The following is a 20,229-nucleotide window of genomic DNA, read 5'->3' on the forward strand; positions in this document are numbered from 1 at the left end:
TAGAGAAGACCTGGAATTCTACACTTTCATCAGTGAGTAAAGGCTAGATACGATGGATGAGATGAACCTGTATGCATGAATGCCTATTTCTGTTACTACCAAGTTTTGACCATGTCATGTGTTCACTGAACACTGTTGTTTATCTCTTCATTTATCTAGTTGCTCTGCCTCTCAACTAAATTGGAAACTTTGGAGGTAAGGAGGCTGCATCTTATACAGCTTTTTATCCCCAAGGTTTAGACTCATGCCTTGCACATAGCAGGTGCTCAACAAATGTTTGACTTCGATGATAGGTTGACTTGCAATAGATAAATTGAATTCCCTAAGACAAGTGCATCCTATTTTTTTCCATCAATGCAATGAAAGTTATCTTACCCTAAAAGAATGGTGAGGTGAATATTGTGACTTACTATGTGTAGCCAAGTACAGGCTAAATTTCTGCAACATAGACACCCAGAATGCTTTGACTTAAGAGAGAAGGTTATTTCACTCTTGTGACAGTCTTGGAGGGTTTGTGGTCCTGATGGACAGGTCATCCGGGGACCCAGGCTGGTAGGGCAGTTCTGTCATCATCCTGAGTGTGGGGCTTCCATCTCTGGGTCTGAGATTCATCCATGCCATTGGGTTTATTGGTTGTCTATTCCTTTTTACTGCCGAGTAATATTCCTTTGTATGAATATATCCCAGTTTTATCAATGCTATTTGATAACTTGAAAAATAGAGAATCTAACAACCGAGAGATATTTTTTGCATGCCTGGATTAAATATGTAGGATTATTTTAGCTTTTTATCCCATTTTATTTAACGAACTTTTATTGACTGCTTCGAGGTCAAATACAGTGCCCAGCGATGAGGCTAGAAGGCTGTGTAAATCGCTGGCTCTTTCCCAAAGTTACAGTTTAGCCGAATGAGGAAAAGACAGTTGTGCTGTCCCAATTTGATGGAGATCACGTGATTTTAAACAGCCAGCTTAAGTGCTTGCTAAAATGTTGCCAAAATTTGAAGCATCAAAGGATCCAGATGCCAGTAAATAACCCTGCAGATCTCCAGACCATCTTCCATCTCAAAGTCTTTCCTCAGGTTACAGGCACCTGGCCTTAAAAAGCATCCCAGCCTGAGAGTAAGGTCCCTCAGGCTCTATTTCTGGTTCTGCTACTGTACTGCTAGGTGGCCTTGCACGACACAGAGAACGTGCACTTCCCACAAAGCAAGAGGCAAGACGTAGAGAAACCTGCCAGTGAGGCACTCTCATATCCCAAGTCAAGACGGGTCCCAGGAACCAAGGGGAGTGGGGCTGGCCTCCTCTCCCAGAGCCTAGGCATGCCCTTCCCTACTGCCAAAGCCATTCATTTTAGTGTGTAATTGGAGCTCCGATTTTGGTATGATCAACGGGATTTCCACTCGCTCCCTCACTCCCTGTTGTGAGTTTCTGTGGTTCACGTTGCACTAGAGGGAACTGGGTGGGCGCACAGGCCGGAGACTATAGATACAGAAGCCTTGGGCCTCCTTGGGTAGGGATCGGGCGGATGCTGCCCAGTGACTGGGACCCTGGAAATGTGGTCTCAGGGTCTCGCCTCCTGGAGAACTACCTTTCCCAGGAGCACTTGCGGCCCACGGCGGGGTGGAGAGGGGGCACGTGCACAGAGCCGGCCCACTGACTCTCATCGCGCCGAAAGCGCGCCAGCCTGATTGGAGGGCTCTGTCGCGGTGCATCCCGGGACTTGGAGTACAGCGTGTGCGCGGGGCCAGCTTCTTTGTGATTCGCGGCGCCTCCTCGGAACCCGGGCGCGCCCCCGCGAGGCGGGTCCCGACGACGCGCGCGTGCGCTGCGCCCAGGGGCCGGACGGCACCTCCCGCGGGGCGGGGCGATGGGTTCAGCGTCGACACCGCCTTCCTGCCCGGCCCCTCGCCGGCCAAGTCCACCCCTCCTTCCTGGAGCCACAGCCGAAGCGGCGGCGGGCGGCGGCGGCGGCGGGCGGCGGCGGGCGGCGGCGGGCGGCGGCGGGCGGCGGCGGGCGGCCCGGGAGACACGCGCCGGCCTGACCCTATGCGGTGACTCGCGCGGCGCAGGCGCCTCCTGCCCCGCCGGCGGGGCCCGGGCTCCCCGCGGCGGGATGTTCTCCCGAAGGAGCCACGGGGATGTGAAGAAGTCCACGCAGAAGGTGCTGGACCCCAAGAAGGACGTGCTGACCCGCCTGAAGCACCTGCGGGCGCTGCTGGGTGAGGCGCGGCGCGGGCGGGGGTCGGGGCGGGATGCCGGGGCGGGGGGCGCAGACCCTCTGCCCGGGCCCTGGCGTTGTTCCCGGGAAGCGGGCAGCCTGGCCCGCGGGCTTGCCCGTCGCCCTCGAGTGTAAACTTACCCCGGATTCTCGCCAGGTGGCCTCGGGGCCGGGCGCGGCCGGGACGGTCCTCTCCCCAGCAAACTCTGGGCGCCCGGGGGTCCTCTCACGCACACATCGAACTGTCATCTTTCCTCCCAGTTTTTAATTTTTATTTTTAAGTCCGAGACCCTAAGTAGACTGAGACCCCAAGTGGTCCCAGCACGGACTTAATTGAACTGTCATCTCCTCCTCCCCCCCACTTTAATTTTATTTTTACTTTTGAGTCCGATCCCCGAACAGACTGAGCCCCCAAGTGGCCCCGGGATAAATTTAAGTGCCGTCTCTCTTCCCATGGGTCTGGCTGCTTCATTTTCTTTGTGTTCTTGGTGTGAAGGGGGCTCCTCGTGTCTGCTTGGAGGGAAGGGTGACTTTCCTGGGTTCAAGGAGGCTGCTTCTCCTTTATTGTCAGGATGACACTGATGGTTATGTGCCTTCTTCCGTTTTTATGAGCCCGCTGGGTGGAGGTTCTGCAGAGCCCAGGTCGGCCTGCACTTGACCTGGGATGAAACTCACCCCTGTGGGTGTGAAGTGTTCCCAAGGCTTCCTGTCACCTGCCACCTGTGATCTGTAGCTGGTTTGCTATGCTGTGTTTTGTTTTCTCTTCTTACCTCCTTAGTCTTGTATTTAAGGTGGAAACACCTTTGCTGTCTATAGACAGACTTGTATTTGTGTTATTTGCGGGCTGAGAAAAAGATACTTTATGTTTCTTCTAGATGTCTTTTTTTATTCTTAAAATGAGCAAAATCACCTGATTTAGGGCACAAAGTCTTAATGTGTCTGTCACTTGAGGAAATATGGTATAACAGAATTCATCATATAGGTGAGAATTTTAAATAAAGACCTTGTTCATGAGATTAAAATTTGCACATGATTTCTATTTATACTCCGTGAAGTACCTCTAAGGAAAACAACAAATCCACACACCTGGTTTTGCCAAGTGAAGTTTTTTACATTCTCGAATTCCTTGAGATTCCGCCCGTCTAGGTCAGCTTGGAATGAAATGTAAATTAAGTACTGTTAGAGGGATTAGTTTTCAAGACTTTTGAAAGTGAAATTCGGTGTTCTTGGTAAACTGAACTTTCTACTTCCTGTACTAAAATACCAGGCGCACACAGGACGCATTGTGTGGGGTTCTTAGTAGTGACTGATTAACACCTCCTGCAGGGACATTTTTGATAAAGGAGAGTAGAGTGGTATTTTAAAGCAGTTGATACTTGGGGACTTTTTCTGTGGTAGAGAGCTTGAACTTAACTTTTGTTCTGTCCAAGTCTACAGGATTAAGTTGGCTACATTTTGCAAAGGCAGACGCAATTAAACCTAGATGTTGGTTTTCTTAGAGACACACAGTACATTGTTACTGTTCTGAGAAAGTAGTTAGTTTTCAAGGCTCTGTGGTTTCAGTTGAAGGTGTGTGTCTTATTTTGAGGAACTTTCTTTTGTCCTTTCATTGAGCCATCTGACCTCAGTTTTGCAGCGTGGAGAGGCTCTGTGATAGTTCCTTATGTATGTTGGTTTTTGTTGATGCATCTGCTGGTGGACTGGCCCAGTTTACTTCATTTATTACTGTAATCTTATCTGTAGGCACTAGATTTTTGTAAATGTGTCTGAGGAGTTCTAGTTCATAATGTTTCATGTAAACTTTCGCTTACAACTGTGGTTGAAAGGCTTTAAAAAAAATAGTACAGCAGTGTACTAGTCCCACCGCAGTGCATACCCTACTGGTTTGCTACTTTAAGGAAAAGTCTACTAGGAAAAAAATCCTTTTCATCTGAAAAATAGGATTTAGCCAAGATCAAGAAACTATTTGAATTGGGGTTGACATATACACACTACTATATATAAAATAAATAACTAATGAGGATCTACTGTATAGCACAGGGAACTCTACTCAATACTCTGGAATGACTTATATGGGAAAATAATCTAAAAAAGAGGGGATATAGGTATATGTATATGTATAACTGATTCATTTTGCTGTACAGCAGAAACTAACACAACATTGTAAATCAACCATACTTCAATAAAAATTAAAAAGAAAAAAAGGGACCAGATTTGTGGTTACCAGAGGCAGGGTGTGGGGGGATAATTGGATGAAGTTAGTCAAAAGGTACACACTTCCAGTTATAAAATAAATAAGTACTAGGAATGTAATGTACAGCATGGTGACTGTAATTAACGCCGCTGTATGTTGCATGTGAAAGTTGTTAAAAGAGTAAATCCTAAGAATTCTCATCCCAAGGAAAAACATTTTTTTTCCTAGGTCATTCGTTTTGTATCTATATGAGATGATGGATGTTCACTAAACTTTCTGTGATAATCATTTCGTGATGTATGTAAGTCAAATCACTATGCTGTGCACCTTAAACTTATACAGTGCTACATGTCAGTTATGTCTCCACAAAACTGGAAGAAAAAAAAAAAAAGTATATTTGCAAAAAAAAAAAGAAACTATTTGAAGGAAATGAATAGAAATTATTATTGTATTTTTATTTGTATATTTAGATAATACTCTTGCTTTTCACATATTTTCCAGTGATAATAACGATGTTATTTTTTACATACGAAGCTGATAGCACTTGACCTGGATTTGTAGCCTGCGGCTGCATGACTTTGGGCCAATTACTCGGCCTGTCTTTGAACCTCAGTTTTTTTACTCTGTAAATGGGTATGGTGATGTCTGCCTCATAGAGGTTATTGTGAGTGTAATGTATAAGCTACTTCAGCTTGGAATAGGCATGTAACAGTTTCCTCTGTCATTACTGTTTTCCTGTTGTTAGTAGGATAGTACAAGCGTTTTGATAGGTTGTCCCTTCTCCTTTCTTATTTTAATAATTGTGATGGATTTGCTCCCTCTTCATAAAAATTAGTCTGTGTTTAAGACAGCTGGCTGAGGAAGATACGGTTAGCTGTGAAAAGTAGAGTATTTCTTCGTATCATGGTAATGACTCCTGTTAGAACTTGCTTAGCTACTTTGACCTGGCTATATATTGTAGATTGGCCTGGTATTATTAACTTTATTTTAAAGGGGGAGGGGAAACTGAGACACAGTCAGGGCTTACTGGGGGCCAAGCCATGCACTCAACGTTGTGTATGTATTATGTAATTTAGAGGAAGAACAAAGAGCTGTTAGGTCCCCTGACTCCCAGGTCTCCTTACATTGTTGAAATCATCCTTGGGAAAGTAAATAAATAAACAAAACAAAACTAAACTAAAATAACATTCTGTGCATTGCTGTCTTGCTGCAGCAAAGATTCCATGTCTAATTAAAAGTTGAGTGCCTACTGTGAGTCCCAAAATAGGGTTTAGAAATGGCATTGATGTGGCAGGAAGAATAGACGTAAAATACTAGTAAGCATGTAGTGTGTTATGTAATTAGATAGTGGCTTATATGTGGTGGACTCCATTATAGGATTTCAAGGGGCAGAAAAGATCATTAAGAACAAAGATAGGGGCATCTTGAAGGATACCCTGAAGAATGGTTAGACTCGTTCTGTCCAGTAGAAATAGATATCAGCCACAGGTGTGATTAAAAATGCTCTGGTAGCCACATCTAAAAAAGTAAAAAGAAACAGGTGAAATTAATTTTAATAATATCTATATATATTTTTAACCCCATACATCCAATATGTGTTATATCAACAGGTAATGAAAGTAAAATGTTCAGTTTTTTCCATCATTTTTTGATAGCAAGTCTTTGACTATAATCTCTTCAAATATTTTCTCAGTTCCTTTCTTTTTCTCTTCTTCTTCTGGGACCCCTATAATTCGAATGTTGGTGCGTTTAATGTTGTCCCAGAGGTCTCTGAGACTGTCCTCAGTTCTTTTCATTCTTTTTTCTTTATTCTGCTCTGCAGTAGTTATTTCCACTGTTTTATCTTCCGATAGCAAGTCTTTGAAATCCCATGTGTACTGTACGTGTGCAGCACGTCTCCCAAGAGCTCAGGAGCCACAGGTGGCCAGCGCGGCATGCTGAACAGAGCAGGGTTAGACTTGGGGAGAGTCGAGGGGGAGAGCATTTCGGGCCGAGGTGGGGAGGAGCTGGTGGTAGAAATACACAGCGATGATGCGGGAGGTTGAGGAACCTTGGGCACTGAGGATTGGGTGCTGGAACCCTGGCCCTGAGGGCGTCCGCAGTGTCAGAGCAGTGACCAAAGTGGTGTGTAGGCCAGGGGTAAGGGCAGGACAGCGAGTTGGACTTCGGGGTCATGGGGGAGGGGAGGAGAGGTGGCCTGACCGGTAGGAGCTGAGGCAGGTTGGGGCCAGATCAGAAAGGGCCTTGTTTGCCGGAGTTAGAAGCTCAGATCTTATCCTGCAGGTGAGAGGGCCCACTGGAGAATTCTTAGCAGGTCAAATGGTAATATTCAAGCACTGCCTCTCTGCCGGCAGGGCCAGGATAAATGGATGGGGCCAGTGGGAAGGCAGAGAGACACTGAGAAGACTGGTGATGAAGGAGCAGACAGGTGCTGGGGCCTGGAGAGGAGGGGCGGGGCCACGAAAGACCCTGTGGCAGGACAAGCGATTCTCAGGGAGGAGTGAACTTGAGGTTTGCAGAAGCTGGGCGAGGAGTGATTAATCTGAAGGAGAAGAGTTTGGGGTCAGGGGCCACAGGCCAGTCTGACACCAGGATTCAGACCAAATATCTGGGGCCAGAGAGGAGAGAACAGTCGCTCACAGAGGCTCTACATGCCCATAGAGCAAAATTGAACATTTTGATATGTTTCCTTTTGTGCATCTGTTGCTTTAAGTAGGGACAAGTTCACTTACAATTTTAAACGTTGCCTTTTAAGCTTACTTTTAACATTTCCCAATGTTTTGTTCCTTTTCTTTTTATTAACTACAGATGTTTGTTGAGGCGATGTACCATAATTTAGCTTACCATTTCTTGGGTAGTTAAGTAGTTTCCTTCCTTCATCTCTCCCTCTTTTTTTCCTCTCTCGCTTTTTCTCTCTTTTTCTTTCTTTCTCTGGTGTAAATAATAACTACTCTGAACATCTTGGGAGGCGGCTTCTCCTGCATTTTGCATTATTTTCTTGGATTAGATTCCATGGAGGTCACATTGCTGCGTTTATGCCTCGACCCACAGTGCTGTCCCACAGTGCTGTCCTCAGTGTCGCTCCCATTGCCCTGCAGGCAGCAAGGGTTGAGGCGGCCACTTCCTTTGCAATCTGACTAGCAATAAACACGTTGTTAGAATTTGATAATTGGTGTTAGGTATTTGGGGGAGTGGAGGTGTCATGGATAGAGCCAGAAGAGTTGGGAGGAGACTCTGGCTAACGACAGAACAAGACGAGTTTGGTGTTGATGTGTGTTGAGTTTGAGAAGACAGCGAGATACAAATGGAAGTGTCTGGGAGGTGCTGGATGTGGGGTCTGGAGCTTAATGAGGGGTTAGGAAGCTATGGCGTGGTTATTAGCATCATGATCTCACTGGATCGTCCTACAACCTGTGATGAAGGTAGTGTTCCCACTGCCGACCTCGAGATGGGGAGACTGAGGCTCCCAGAGGTGGGCTCTTTGTCTGCCAGCTCCCTATCTCTAAGGGGCAGAGCTGGGGGTCATAGGATTATACAGCACGTGTCGAGCTTTTGCTAGTTACCTGACGCAAGCATATTTACATACCAGAAAATATATTTACCCACCAGAATGAATGTTAACGTGTAAACAAAAGCCCAGCAGTTTTTGCGCGTCTCCCAGAAATGTTGCTTTGAGTTTTGCTGCTCTCTTCCTAGTCTGCTTTACCGTATTCTTCTAGGGAGACTTGAGGCCATATTTGACTTGAACATGGCAGAAGATAAAAAGACTCCTTCTGTGTTTTCGTGTTCACTGGCCTCTCCGTGCCCTTGGCAGGCCTCGCAGGTGGTAAAATATTTGCATGGACGTTAGTGCCACGTGGACATTCTGCAACCAGAGCAAAGCTGGGGGTGTAACTCCAGGCCCTTCAGACAGTCTTGGGATGGTTTCTCTCAGTTGACCTTGTCTTAAGCAAAGTGATTTTGCCCTAATGCTCCCTTTGCTCATTTTTCATCGGTTACTAACATTTTATATCTGTAACTTCTGGAATGTAAAATGAACTTTGGACACATATATGTCACACAAATACGCCATCCCTGCTCCTAGTGCTTGAAATTGTCTAGCCTTCTGAAGTGAGAAAGGTGGACCTAGGATAAAAGTCTGACTGAGCTCAGATGTTTTGTTTGTGATAACTAGAAAAGGGTGCCTTTGACCTTTTATTCTGGGAAGAGAGATAATTGGTAGGTCTGGAATATTTTGATGTAAACTTCTATAATTTGTGTTTTTATTTTGTTTGTAAGTGCTTTATTTGCAGATGGACATAAATACTTTTACTAGCTGTTTAGAGCACTGATCTTTGGTCTCTAAACTAAGTGCCACAGATGAAACTAGAAAATAGTTTATTGTTTTCAAAAAGGTGACTTTCAAAATAGCAAATGGATTCAATTTAAATTTTAAAATTATTTTTAAAAGAAGGAATATGTTCCTCTACTGTAAAATCAAGAATAATTAATATATAAATGTAGTAAGCAACTATCTTGTTCTTGGATTTTTAAAAAATTCAGTTTCACGTACATTTTTTCGAGTCTGTATGTGTGTGTGTGTGTGTCTGCTTGGTAGGGCTGTGTCTTCAGAGATCAATAAGGCACAAGCCCAGGATTTACGGTTTGTTAGGGGAGACAGACAGGTAAACAGCTGCATTTACCACGAGGGTGTTAGTGCGGGGGGGTGGGGATGGGGTAGGGGTGGGGGAGTGTGGGTGGGGGTGGGACGGTACAGGTGGCTGCAGGTGTAGAGGAGGCAGAGCAGAAGGGCCCCTTGGAGAGTCTGCCAGTGCTTCCTGGGGGGGGGGGAGGCGGGGCTGAGGTGGGTCTGGAGTAATGAACACGGTTTCCCAGGTGGGCGGGTTGGGGGCAAGGGGACTGCAGAGAGAGGAGCTTGTGCAGAGGTGATGGTGTGGCCACCACGTGGCTAAGTGCACACTGTCCTTTACCCTGTGCCGTGGGTGGACGTTTGGAATCCAGGGAAGAGTTTTAAGCAGACGAGCCACCAAATCCAGTGCCTTCCCTCGGTGATATTCCAGGAGTCCCAGTCTCCCTGAGGTTTGAAACATGGATTCCTGGAGGGTGAGAGCTCCCATCCTTTTGGATTACAAACCAAGAGGATGTAGCCTGGGCTGCCAGTGTTCATCTTTCCCTCCATGTGGGGAGCACACACCTCAGACTGAATTCACGGTCAGAGGGAAGCAGAGCGGAGAGATCGAGAGTGAGGCGCGTCCATGGACCCTGTGTGAGCTGAGGGGTCCAGCCCTGTCTGCGCCATCCCCACCCCGAGCTTCTCAGTTGCAGGAGTCTGGAACACCCTTTTTTTGCTCTAGCCGGCTTGAGTCATATAATATTTCTGGGCCTTGCAATGGGAAGAGTACACATTAATATGCCAGGAAGAGACTGGGAAATTACAGATCGAGGATGGATGGGTCTGTGTGTGTGTGTGTGTGTATGATTTTTATATTTTTTAAGACCTGGGAGAATTTGAGTTTATTTACATGTAGGAGAAGGAAATAATAAAAGAGCAAACTTGAAGAAATAGTAGAGAGAAAGGAGATATATAGTGAAAGTTGTGGTCTGCTGTGGGATCCAGAGTGTGGGGCAGGAGATAAGGCTTGACAGGGGGCACCTCTTCCTCTAAGGCCACTCAGAAGAAGCAAGAACGGGGTGTGGGATGACAGGGTCATGAAGGGAACTCTCATATGATGGCTTCTACTTTTTTCTGTGAAGGTACGAGGGAGAGTCAACTGCTGACTAGTTTTCTCGCTGATGTAGTGATAGGAACTGAGTATGTCTTGCTCCCTCTTCTCTGCCATGTATCCTCATAAAAGAAATATTGTAATCTGTGAGACCTTTTTGTTGTTGTTCATTTGCGGGGGGGGGTGGTGATCTCATAAATGCAATTTAACTTATGTATTTAATGCTTGGCCAGAAGGGGGAAATGTGTGTGTGTGTGTGTGTATATATATTTATATATCTATAAAAGTATAAATATATATGATGTATATATATATATAAATAAAATGGGCACAGTTTAAGTGGTGTGGTTGCTGCCTGCCCTTCCACTCAGTGACCACGTGCCCGCCTGGTGGTGTGAGGAGGGACAAGGGACTTTGCTGTGTCCTCAGAGGTCTTCTTTCCTTCATGTCTCTCACTGTGGGAACATCTTCCCTGCTGGGTGTGCCTCTCATGTTTAAGGGTAATTGTGATTTTCTCCATTTTTACCTTTCTTGTGACTTAACCCCACCTAAGATGTAACTTGACTGTATTGATAGCTCACATTCGTGTAGCACTTCACACTTTTGCAAAATGTTTTCTCATAGTCTCATTTGATCAAATTGCTTTCTTAAGCAACCAGTTTATAAAGGATTTACCCTCTAGGTTCTTAGCAGAGCTTTGTTTCTGCATTAGTTCTGAATCCTCATTCCAGAATTTTAACTTTGATATTTAGAAAAGAGATGTTTCATAACGATTTTATGTCCTTTACGTTGTTTTGGAAACTGAAACCACATCTGAAAGATACTGAACACTATTTTAAAAGTAGTTGTAATCTTTAACAGTAAATATGTATTTTGCTTTTGCTTTTGCAATTGTGGTTTAGTTTAAAAAAATCCCTTTTGAAAAAGATAAGGGACCTGTTGATACTGTCTTGTGTTTGATTTTCAGTGATGGCACTTATTTATTGAGGCTCAACCTGGCTTTCAAGGACACAGGAGGTACTAGGGACGCTGCTTGTGCCCAGCTGTGGGAGCTGTGAGAGTGAGCATTCAGATCAGCTGCGCTCCGGGGAGCGTCACTTGCCGCTGCTCCCGATGCTGCCCTTGGATTCACCGCCACTGTTTAGCCAAAGCTGAGCTCCTCCCAGCCGGTTACCGAGCACGTGAGGGTACTGATGTGGCCGTTCCTTTGAAACCCAGATGCCTCTGAAGGGAGACTTTGTCCTGAGGGCTCCTGTTGGCCTGGCCAGCAGCTTTTCAGACCTGTGCTGCCTCTTCCTCCTCAACCCTCCTCCCCTCCCCTCTTCTGTGCAGGGGTCAGACCTCCCTTCTCAGGTCCTCCCCTTCATCCTTCACAGACAGCTCCCTCAATAAACCTCCTGCGTGTCCACTCCTGTCTTGGTGTCTGCTTTTCAGAGAACCCAAACTAATACGCCGTCCCTTTTCCCAGAGGTGTCAGCCAACCCGTCATGTAAAATTCTTCCAGGAGCCGGCAGAGGTATATTACATCTTCACACAAAGTGTCTTCGTCCCTTTTCGCTGAAACGATCTTTCCTCGGAATTCCCATAGCATTTTGTGCCTTCCATTTGGCATTTATAGCCTTTGGTTTTGTATTCTACTTATCTGTGTTCTGCCTGATCTCTCTCACTAAGTGATATTGATACTAAATAACGTTGAGAACACCAACAGCTTTTTGTACATCTTGATTCCTTTTGGTGACATACTTCCTTATTTGTAATAATAATAAGTAGCATTTAATCAGCGCTTTCCATGTGCCAAGTACCGCCAGAAACACTTCACATGTGTTAATGCATTTAATCCTCTCCCAAGTGGGACAGGGAATGTCATTATCCCCATTTTACCAATAAGACCCAGAGAAGTTGAGAACGTTGCCCACGGTTGCACAGCCAGTAAGTGACAGAGTCAGGATTTGAACCCAGGCAGCTGGCTCCAGAGTCCCCTTATTCATTTAACAGTTATTTTTTATCCAACCCCAACCATGTGCCAGGCATTGTACACAGCACTGGGCACGCCTGAGCTTGCATGCTGAAAAACCAAGAATGTGATTTCCACATAGATGGATCTCAGTCTGGGGGAGAGTAGCGGCCACCAGTATGGATGTTTAGAAAAATTTCTAGAAGCCTTCCTGTCCCAGCCAGAAGTTCCCATCATTAAAGTAATGATTCAAGGGACTTCCCTGGCAGTCCAGTGGCTAAGACCCTGCGCTTCCAGTGTAGGGGACGTGGGTTCGATCCCTGGTTGGGGAACTAAGATGCTATATGCCGCGTGGCACAGCCAGAAAAAAAAAAAAAGAGATTCAAGACCACGAATTAAGTTCTCCTGACAGAGCCCTCTCTCCTCCCATGTGTGCGTGCACTATCACACCCACCCCCTGGATCCAAGGGGAAGAGCTGTAAGAAAGGACGATTTCTGTGGACAAAAGGGAGAAGAGGTTGGGGAAACCTTGACTGGGGTGGAGGCTGAGGGCCAGCGGGGCCAGAGGGCTGTGGGTAAGGACAGGCTTGGCTGAGGCTTAGGCAAGTACCCCAGATATTTTTTCATGGAAACAAAATGGGAGAGACACTGTTGTCAAATTTTAAATTTACAAAAACCAAAACTGAATTACCGTCCCCCGAAAAGGACCTGTTATAACTAGTGGTGAATATTCTTCCAGTGAAATCTTGATAGTATTTTCAGGACTGCATGGAAGAGAGGGGAGCTGAGGACACATGTTGCTTCTTTACAGCTTTCTAAAGGGGTTAGCATATTTTCATTCTGTCTGGTCATATTTCCGGTGCCGACAGTGTAAACCTCTTTATTCCATGGATTCTGTATCTGATAACATGAGGATGTATTTGGGCCAGAGAGGCTTGGTGGAGTAGAGCTTATGCTGAGCTCCCAGAGTGGGAGTAAAGTATTACATAGTCTTTCTGTGTATGTGTGTGTGTATGTGTGTGTGCATGTGTGTATATGTGTGTGCGTGTGTGTGTGTCATATTGCAGATACTTATTTTTGAGAGAATGGTTCCATTCCTCTCTTCCTGCTCCTAAAATAAATACATATACAAACATATCATCTTTAACTGAAGTAAAAAGTAAATAATGAACTGGAAAAATAACTTGAAACTTAGAGGAGAGGAAATAGTTATATCCCCCAAACATAAAGAGCTCCTACATATTAATAGGAAAAATTATAATAAATAGATGTTCAAAATGTATGTATACGTAAGTCACAAATGAAGAAATGACACCTAGTGAGATGACCTTTGCCCCCAAACGGAACAGTGACGGCAGACAGAAAAGAGAAGAGGGGAGAGAAAGAAGCAGTGCTGGAGAGGAGAAGCCAGCCGTGGCCGGGGAACCCTAGCCGGCACACGTGGCTGGTCCTTCCTTGTTGCAGCCGTGGGTCGTGATAAGGAGACAGGCCAGGACCACCGTGGCCAGTGGGGCAGGAATGCTTGAGTGTGCCAGACGTGAGATGGGGCCACACAGCAGACCGAGCTTGTGACAGTGTGGAGATGCGCTTACTACGTCACCCCAAATTCTAGTAAGAGCCAAAGAGTAGGTATCTTAGAAAGTGCCCTGATGCTGCCAAGAAATGGAGATCAGCCAGTGGCTGAGAATGAATGAGCACAGGAAAACGTTGACGGGTCAGTGCAATGTTAATTTATCTCTGTGAATGGTGAGAAGGGCAGCAGACGGGCTCAGTTTCAGGTACCTGCTGAATTAGAACCCTGTGTGTGCTCTACGTTGTGTTTATTTTTTCAAGAACTTGAACCATTTCAAAAAAAAAATTTTTTTGTTTTGGCTACGCCCCACAGCTTGTAGGATCTCAGTTCTCTGACCAGGGATTGAACCTGGGCCTTGAGGTAGTGAAAGCCCGAATCCTAACCACTAGACCACCACAGGACTCCCTCAGGGTTGTGTTTCTTAATGCAAAGGCCTGAGGGAGTCTTGGACTTTGGTTCAGTGTTAATTGAAAAGACGTGTGGTTTCTAGGACCCGGTGTTGCTGCTGAGCGCGCGCTGAAGGGGAGTTTGCTCCGTGGTCGGTGATCAGTCCAGGTTTAAACAGGACTTAACGTGTGCTAAGGCCACCAGGTCTTGTAAGTGAACCTGTCGGTGATGGGAAATTTCATCACCTTTTTGCATTCAGAGGTGTCACACCTTTGCTTGTTCCTACTCAGTGCAAGCTGTTGAATGGCTGGACAGAGACCATTTCTTCCTGCCCGACCGTATCATTTTTCTGCCCTTTTCAGTAAATGACAATTAGAGAAACATAGCTTTCTCTAAAGACAGCAAAAGTCCTCTACACCTAGATCATTACAAGGCATTATGTACAACATATGTGTTATTTCAGAAGAGGTCTAACGACAATGTTGGGCAGAGGAAATTTAAATTATTTTCTGTTTTTAGGGCATTTTAGTCTTGGCAAAGATACTACTTTACGTATTGTTTAGGTCTTCAATGTTCTTCAAGTTTCAAAAGTAAGACACGTTTGGAGGAAACTATGGCCGATGTCACGTCTGCTGTTCTTTTTTATGGTACATAGTCAGGCTTTGAAAACAAATTCTTTCTAAATATTCTGGCAGCTTTTTTTTTCTGAAATGAATAATAGTTTTTTTCTGAAAAATAGTAGTTTTTTTCTGGTTATAAAATTTTATATACTCATTATAAACATTTGAATAATATGAATAAGCAAAAAATAATTTAAGTATGAAAAAGCTCTTCACATTCTGCAATCCTCTGATAACCATTGTTAAAATTTTGGTAAACACGCTTTCTGTGCTTGTTGTTGCTTACGTGCAACCTCTCTCTCTGTGTCTTGTAGGCACACACATAAACACAGTCTTACATGAATAGTTGTTATACATGGGCTGACACTGTATTTTTGACCTAACACGCCTTGGACATTTTTCACATGAGTAAACGAAGGCTTACATGATACTTAAATGGCCCTATCGGGTCCCACTGGACTCACACGACAAATTGTCCACTGCCCATTCTTCAGGTTGGCAGTTCCAGGCCTTTCCATGCTGTCAGCAGACCCTGGCTTGGGGGAAGCAGGGTGACTGCCTGGCGGCCAGAGGGGCCTTTGGTTTCTTATATGAAGGATGGGGCGGGCCTGACGGTGTTGCAGCTGCTGATGGGGCAGGGGACAGTGGGATGATTTTCTGGAAGTAAAGAGAGCTCCTTGGGGAGGACCGTCTCAGTCTCTGCAGAATTAGCTTCACAGAAAGGCCGCCCTTTTAACCTCTCATGCAGGAAGGCCATTCCCCTTGCAAGCTGGCTCTGGTGTCCTAAATAAACCAACTTCTGGGTGCTCTCTGGGGTTTAGTAACTATTTAGTCCCGGGACTTCTACCAGCTCTCTCTTATGGACTTAAAAACCTTGTGTTTCCAGGTGTACTTCCCTGCCCCTCCTCCATCACTTTCAGCTAACGTTAGAGGTACTTAGGTAAGCGGTGCGGGAGCCGGACTGCCTGGGCTCAAGTCCTGGCGGGGACCTAACCTCTCTGACCCTCACCTGGTCGTGGGACAGTACCTGCTTCCTAGGGCTCTCGGAGGTTTAATTGATTTAATATATACAAAGCCCTTTTGTAAGCCATTATTATGCTTATTAATAATTATTATTTGACGTAAGTAAGATGGCTCTCTCTGCCCTCAGCACCACTTTTCTGCTGCCTTACTTGTTAAAAATGGAGCGGGAGAGGTTACCATTTAGCTCCTGTTTTATCTATTTCTATCTCCAGCTCTTTCCCTAGTGAGTGGTTTTGACTGTAATATAGGCCAATTCAGATCAAGAAAAGTAGAAGTAGTTATGCATTGCCTTAAAAAATCGGATGAAACTTGATTCCTACAAAAGAAATAGATATATGAAAATATATAAACTGTTATGTATAAATTAAGCTACAAGGATATATTGTACAACACAGGGAATGTAGCCAATATTTTATAATAAATACAAAGTATAACCTTTAAAAACTGTGAATTACTATATTGTACACCTGTAACATAATACTGTACATCAACTATACTTCATAAAAAATACATGCATATAAAACACATTAGATTTGAACATTATATTTCATTGGTGTATATATTTTGTTTTGTTGTGTTGGCACTTGATATCTGTTAAAAATAATGTTTTAGAGTCCTGCATTTGAGACAGGTGTGTCAAAAATGTTTAAAATAAAAATAGCTCTACTTTTAAAAACTAGAGCTCTAGGTATGTGGAGTATATCTTTATCAGAATCACTTTTACATGGGGACTATCAATCCAGGATAACAAAGTGTTAACATCTTTCTGACTTCTAAGCATTTTACTTTCTGCACCTAGCTACCATATAGGTATAAAGAAATGAAAATAATACATCTTAGGAAACGAAGTGGGATGAATATTACTTCTACAACCTTTCAGTTATACTAGGATTTGTTTCCTGTTCTACTGTCAGATTTTACTTCAGTATCTACAAGGATGTTTTTGGATATAGGTAACAGAAAACCCAAATATAAACATAAATGATGAAGAATTTTTTCTCCTATAGAAAGCGGTCCCAAAGCAGGTGGCCCCCCGAGCCAGATGGCACGGCAGCTCAGTGACGTGCGCATCCGTATGCTCTCCCCTTCGTGCTTTGCCCTCCTTAGTGTCCTCTGTGTGGCAGGTTTGTCCCCTGAGTGGCAAAACGCACTGCAGGCATCGCACCCGGACGGAACAACGTCCAGAGGCAGGAAGAAAGAAGCACTTCTGCTTTGTGTCCCTTTAAGAACAATGACCCTTTTCCAGGCATCTCCACCAGAATTCTTCCCCTTGCTTGTTGACCAGCATTGGGTCACAGGCTTGAGTCTAAACTCATAGCTGGCAGGGGGCTATTGCCACAGTAATTGGCTCAGCAGCATCAGGTCCCACCGCCACGAAGGGCACACGGATTTGCGGGGTGGATGGTCCCTGAACAAACAGGGGCTCCGTTAGGAAGAGGAAGGGTCTGCCGTGGGAGTGGCTGGGCGAGGGGGCAGGAGGGAAACTGGAAGCGTTTGCTCCAGGCCACTCTCGCTTTCAGTTTAAATTCTACGGAGATAGAACAGTCCAACATGGCTGTAATAATGTATGTAAGAAACACAGTTATCAGCAGAGCTAAAATGTGAGTTCATTTCATTTCCTACAAACAGGAATATGTGGTTTAGGCCCCCACGTGCTTCCAAAAGTATTATGTCAGCGTTCTAGGCTCCTCTTCCTTCCGTGGCGCTTGGGCGCAGAGGTACGTGCACACCAGCTGTTGGCCCCAGAGAGGGCTGAGAACTGGATGAATAGTGTGGAGCCCCGTAAAGTGGGGGTGGAGGGGATGCTTGGTTGAGTCGGTGCGTGGGTTTAAAGTGCTTGTTTCATTATACAGCATCAGTTGCACATGTACAAAACATATTCTTTCACATCTATTCAGTACTTAAACCGACAACTTAAAAAAAATCTTTGCTATCTGGCACATGACCTGTGCTCAAATAAATACTTTCGGTTGAATTAAGGGTGAAACTGACTGGGGTTTTATGGAGTGAATATGATGCAGGGGGAAGGGAGGTGATTGAGGGACAATGGAAGGGCTGATTAAAAAGATGGACCGTGGAAACCAAATTAGGAAGAAAAAAAGAAGACTTCAGAGGGATCATAGATCATGACAGGGTGGTGGGGTCATTGGATTGAAGAACCCAGGAAGGTCGAAGAGTTGTTGGAATTAGGTTTCCAGAAGGAGGGAGCAGGGGAGGTAGGGAGAGTGGGTTCAGACTTGGGAGGCAGGGAGGTTAGAGGGATGCCCGGGCGGGCCTGGGGGCAGACGTTGCGGAGCGGGCGTGGAGGACAACCTCAGTGGAGATAAGGAAGTTGGGCATCACCTGTGTAAATGTGGAAATCAGTGCTGGCTATGAGGGCAAGGACAGTGAGCCAGGCCCTGAAATCTTCTGGAGAGCATCCTGGGGGCGGGGGTGGGCGGGTGTAGACTGTGCAGCCACTGGAGCTGGAACCTCCATCTGCCGTGCAGGTTAGCGTCCCCGTCCACATGAGGATTTTGTATTTGCATGTAATCAGCACAAGGACGTTTTTAGGTCTGCACGTAGATGCATTTTCAGATGTGAATTCCTCTTTAATAATAACGATGATGATACAAGTATTGAGTTACCACTGAAGCACAGTCAGCATACCTGCTGTCTTATGACCCGAATACCTGCTGAGTCTTGAAAGGGCTTCATTATGAGGACTTTACCTCCTCACCAGGTGAGTTCCAGGTCGGTTACCTGCCCTTGGAACGGTATTGCACACACAGGAGGTTCTAAAACCTACCGGCTGGTGTCAGGAAAAGGAGTCCCTGCCTGCCCTCTAGTTAGTGTTGCAGAAACTTTCTGTTGCGGACAGTGTGTATCAGCTGGCAGCTCTTGTTATTCGGACCCATATTGTCTGCTTTTCCTTCTTTGACGGAGGTGACAACGTGTCGTCCTTGGGGCACCTCTTCACGGGCTTGCCGGCTCTCATGGCCGGTGAAACTTCTTGGTGATGAGTTGCTTTTTCTTCCCCACCAACATTTTCACAACAACGGTGCAAGACAACCCGTCCCAAACCTCAGGCTTACAGAGACCTTACGGCAACAAGCATCTAGTTTATTCCCTCAACTATCTGCATTGCTGCGAGGTACTGCCCTGGCTGCAGGTTGCCTGGGGTTGGGTCCTGCTCTGCTCCATGAGTTTCCTCATTTCCTTTGTTTTTGTTTTTTAATTTTTATTGGAGTCTAGTTGATTTACAATGTTGTGTTAGTTTCAGGTGTACAGGAAAGTGAATCAGTTATACATATACATATATCCACTCTTTTAAGATTCTTTTCCCATACAGGTTATTACAGAGCATTGAGTGGAGTTCTCTGTGCTATACAGTAGGTCCTTATTAGTTATCTATTTTGTATATAGTAGTGTATATATGTCAATCCCAGTCTCTTTGGACCAGAGACTACTTGACGCTCTCCAGCCACTGCTGGGTCAGGCTTCTAATGACTGGTTGTCCACAGCAAGTCGGGAGGTCAGCCCCAGATCAGCGTGGGTGGGCATTTTCTAAAGGAGTGGATGGAGGGCGGGAATAGTTTGTGGCATTATTACAAAGTAGTAACACAAGAGGGAAAGAGGGCGGGGACCTAGGCAGTTATGAAAAGGTGAAATCACCAACATCTCATTAGCCCTTAAGTAAAGGCACCATACTAATGACATTTATCCTTGTCAGTGTTTTCTGTCTTGTGTCTGACTCATTTATTTTCCTTGTTCTCACTGTTTCTAAATTACGTTTTATTAAGTCGCCACATTCGCCTTGAATTTTTCACTCACCCCTTTTCCCTTTTACTGGCATGTGATCTTGAGCATCGTGCTTCAGTGCCAGTATCTAGGGAATTTGAGTAAAATAGCAAATGACACCGTCTTCATCTACACGCAGATGTGTAGGCAGCGCTGGGATGGCTCTTGGCCCTGGGGAGGGTGGGGGACGGAGGGCAGGAGGATTGGGGGTCACTCCGTACTCCGGAGGAGCTGGTCTGAACCCCTTCTTCCTCTTGACAGTGTCCACCAGGGCCGCCAGGTCTGAGAAGGACGTTCCCTCCTCCTTTGGTGCTTTCAGGGTCTGCTGAAGCAGGCTTTTATGAGGCTGGGTTATGATCCTCCCAACTAAAAAGGAGTAAGATTGCTATTGGAAAGGATTATATGTGGGAGAAGTGGAGGGACAGTCCCACTAGTTTTGTAGCATCTGCTGCTGAGTTGGGATTAAGTGCTGTGCCTTTTCGAAAGGTCTCATTAAGTGGGTGAGTTTGACATGTCATTGAGTTTTATGGCTTCACAGGTGAAGCTGGGTTATTCCCACCTCGTGAGACGGCCTTTGCCAAGAGCTAGGTAGTTGGAAAACAACTAACGTTTATTTACATAATGCTGACTACACACTTAGAAGCACTTTGCATATGTTCATTTTATGGGCACAGGAACCATTGTTGGCCACATTTCTCAGGTGGAAATTGAGGCACAGAGTGTTCTAAATAACTCGCCCAGGTCTTGTAGCTTCTG

General features: G+C 45.4%; 1 protein-coding gene across 2 annotated transcripts in view; it reads left to right on the forward strand.

Annotated features, from left to right (window-relative positions):
* Nucleotides 1–2,001: 2,001 nt before the first annotated feature.
* The window catches only part of RALGAPA2 (Ral GTPase activating protein catalytic subunit alpha 2), a 282,520-nt gene continuing 264,292 nt past the window's right edge, over nt 2,002–20,229 (forward strand). The window contains exon 1 of one of the 2 annotated variants that reach the window (XM_036825221.1): nt 2,002–2,220. In XM_036825221.1, coding sequence (XP_036681116.1) covers nt 2,115–2,220 — 106 coding nt within the window. In that variant the 5' untranslated portion in view covers nt 2,002–2,114. The remainder of the gene's footprint in view (nt 2,221–20,229) is intronic. The other variant, XM_036825222.1, reaches the window with a different exon arrangement.

The sequence above is a fragment of the Balaenoptera musculus genome, chromosome 15 (assembly GCF_009873245.2).
Source record: "Balaenoptera musculus isolate JJ_BM4_2016_0621 chromosome 15, mBalMus1.pri.v3, whole genome shotgun sequence".
NCBI lineage: Eukaryota > Metazoa > Chordata > Mammalia > Artiodactyla > Balaenopteridae > Balaenoptera > Balaenoptera musculus.